Genomic DNA, 3,730 nt, shown 5'->3' on the forward strand with positions numbered 1-3,730 from the left:
CATACAATATTAATATGTAATAATTAATTATGTTGAGATTTATTGTATATTCTATTAAAAATTATCACGATTATTTCTTATATTTCTATAAATGTTATATATAGTGTTTCGTTTTACCATATATGAATGTAAATTTTAGAGTTAAGTATGCTGATGTGGTACACTCTGGTTCCAATATACATGTTGATGCTATTTTTTGAAAAATATTATGTATTAAATAATTAGATTTGTTAATGATTAATTATGGTGAGATTTGTCAATTATCATTATATCGTGTGTTTGCTTTGTCCAACTGTATCTTAATAAAAAATAAAAAATTCTTCTACGGACACCCCTAAATACACCTAAATACCATCACGTGTCACCAGTTTTATTCTTAACATATATTCTTAAAATAAATTTAGATATAATATATATTATTATTTATTAAAATAAAAAATATTTTAAATACTTGATATAATTAAAATAAGACATTAAAAATAATTAAAAATTTTAATTTATATTTTAATATCAATAAAATATCAAAATATCATTACGATTTATCTTAAAAAATACTTGATATTTTATATGTATGCGTGTCCCCGTGTCATGTAAGATTTTAAAATTCGCGTGTCGGCGTATCCCGTGTCGTGTCGTGTGCATCATAGATTATCATTATATTATTCTATAACAGGTTACATCATAGCCAAAAATGCTGACATAGTACATTATGGTGACTGTTTGCATACATTTTTTTCTCAACTATTTTTCAAGAATATTTAATATAAAGTAAATATATTATGAATAACTTATTTTAAAAACACATTTTAGACATAATTATGAAAAAATAAACATTTCCTGTACATTATACATGTATACATACACTAGTAACTTTAAAGATATAATATTTTTCTAATTTTAATGGTATGTTTGACAATAATACAATATCCACCAAGTTATTTTCCCCTTAAAATTATTAATTCTCCACTATAATCTTTTTTATTATATACCCAAACATAGTAGATCATTTAAAAAATAAATAAAGAAAAAAATACAAAACTCTTTCCTTTATTTTCCAAAATGCATTGTATATGAATTTTCATTCAACTCTGAAATCATGGTTTAAACAAAAATTACAAGCTAACTTTAATTCAAACCATAATTTAGTATTTTGCAAATGAAAATCCAAACATATATAGAACTCTTAGAAAGAAAGCAATCTATTCATGAACAGACAAAAACTTGGACCAAAGTTCCTTTCATGATGATTGTCACCAATTTTTTCAATGCTCATTCCCACATATTTTGAAAGCTAATAATTAGAAGTTGCACCAAATAACAGATACTTAAATATATATATCTCTCTTTCAATTCCAACAATTCTAGTAACAAAACCATCATTGAAATAGATCAAACATACTAAAAGATGAAAAAGTGAGGGTGGAAGGGGTATCGACGAAAAACAAACTAATCAGCCGCTTGAAAATGGCAAGATGACTTAAATTTTGTTGAATGCAACAATGTCGCAGCTCTGGATATACTCGTTGCATGGCTCGACAGTGAGATGCTCCTCGATGAGGGAGTCGACAGACACAAGGTCATCAACAATAGTCATCATGATCTGTAGCTTCTTGATGCCGTATCCAACGGGAACCAGTTTGGCTGCAATAATATCAACAAAATTTTGTCAATATAACAATGTATAGACTATAAATTCACCAGTTGTGAACAAGAATGAGTTGACGAAAATATTCACATACATGCTCCCCAGAGTAGACCCTCCATCTGAATGCTACGAACAGCCTCTTCCAGCTTCTTCATGTCTGTTTCGTCATCCCAAGGCTTAACATCAAGCAAAACGGATGACTTTCCACCTACAGAAATGTCATTAACATGACGAAAAGACCATCGAGAAATTTTCAACCTATAATTCTACCATATAAACAAACACATTCCTAATTACAACAACTAGAAAGGGAAGTGTATTGAATAAGTATATTCATTGATCTTAGATTTATATGAACGATTAACACAATGATTTAAATGCACAATTCGATCAATAGTAGAAAAAAACTTACTTTCTTTCTTCTTCGCGGTCTTCTTTGCAGCCTCCCGTTCCTCAGCTGCCTTCTTATCCTCCTCTGTCTCATCACCGAAGAGATCAAGATCATCATCATCATCAGCAGCCGCGGCCTACAAAAACCAAATGAACCACAAAGACCCAATCAGCTTAAATAGTTCACCTATTGGCTTCTGTACAACTACGGCAGCTGTAGTTTACAGTTCAAATAAGGTTGAGCATCTATACAAAGTACAAACCAACAACTCATTGCAGATTTGCCGGAAGCATAACTCGAATAGCTCAACTAACAATCCCACTCAGGGAAACTATGTAAGTAAAGAACTAAACATACGAATATAGCTACAAAATTAGGCTTCATTCTTTCTAAAATTTCCAAACTTACTCAAATGGGCATAACATAAAACAAATCATTTGATTTCAAACTCAGAAGACATCACTAGAACACTACATTATACATCAAGAAAAATGCATCAAACGTTCAAACAAGTAAAAGGCATCAACCAAGTAAGTATAATGGAAAATTGCATATATATAACAATAAATAAAAAAAGGGATTAAGGTAGATGCATCATGCATACCGCTTTGGCAGGTGCAGCTTCAGCTGGAGCACCTTGGCCAGCAAATTTCACACCTTGAGCTTTGCCAGGGAAGCTGTTCATTAAAAAGGGAATCAATTTTTCATATTACTTATCTAGAAATTCTAAATTAGCGTAAACAACAATAAACAAATCCAAATTTGAAGCAACTAAAAAATAAATAAATTGGGAACAGGGAACAAACCTTGCAGCAAGATGGGAAGAGACAACATCGAACCACTTCGCAGCACTGGGAAAAGAGCTACCTGGCTTCTCCGAAACAAAACCATACACTTTGATATCATCTTTTGTCAATTGATCCCTGCAAATAGAGAAAGACCCAAATAAAATTGAATCACCCAATTTTCAAAATCGATGAAAAAGATTACTTTTTTAAGTAATTGAAGGAAATATTAATTGGTACCCAGAAACATAGGCCTTCCCAGAGAGGAACTCATCTAGGGTTTTGAGTCCAGACTCTGTGTGCAGATCTGAGAAGGTAACAGCCATTGGTAAGATTTGGGAGGCTTCGAATTGAAGTGCAAAGAGTGAAAGAGTATCACTTGGTGTGTGAGAGTAAAAGAGGCGTAGATCAATTCAATGGCTGATATTTATATTATGAACGCAGAAAACCCTAAATCAGTCCCCACTTGTGAGCTCAATTTCTCAATATTTTATAATTTAAAAATATTAAAAATAATTAGTATTTGTTTCAATCAATTTGAATTGGTTGAATAATCATCTCATTTGTCTATTTAAACAAATATTTGGAGTTCGAATCTCGCTTTGTGTGTATAATAATCCATTAGTTGACAGCAGACCCTTAATAAATAGAACATCAACATGCTCGACTTGTCGAGTTAGAAAATCCGTAGAAAAAAATTGTATTTGTCTTTAAAATAGATTAATTTCTCATTAATAAAAATATTTATAGACTTTTGTCTTTGTTGAAATTTACTTGGAACAATTTTATTTATTGGTATCGTATTCATTTTTGAAGTCAAAACAATATGATCAACATTATTAGTTGTTAAAACTTTATATTTTATGAAATGATTTTTAAATTTTCAAATTCATAAACTTATGTCATTAC

The 3,730-nt window shown here is 30.5% G+C and overlaps 1 protein-coding gene across 1 annotated transcript; it reads right to left on the minus strand.

Moving 5' to 3' along the window:
- LOC107629048 (elongation factor 1-beta) lies at positions 1,187–3,307 on the minus strand. The gene is made up of 6 exons (XM_016331732.2): positions 3,062–3,307; positions 2,843–2,959; positions 2,641–2,713; positions 2,058–2,172; positions 1,740–1,853; positions 1,187–1,641 (listed from the first exon to the last, which is right to left on the minus strand). The coding sequence occupies exons 1-6, from the start codon at positions 3,145–3,147 to the stop codon at positions 1,478–1,480; spliced, it is 669 nt and encodes a 222-aa protein (XP_016187218.1). The 5' UTR covers positions 3,148–3,307; the 3' UTR covers positions 1,187–1,477.

The sequence above is a fragment of the Arachis ipaensis genome, chromosome B03, assembly GCF_000816755.2.
Source record: "Arachis ipaensis cultivar K30076 chromosome B03, Araip1.1, whole genome shotgun sequence".
NCBI lineage: Eukaryota > Viridiplantae > Streptophyta > Magnoliopsida > Fabales > Fabaceae > Arachis > Arachis ipaensis.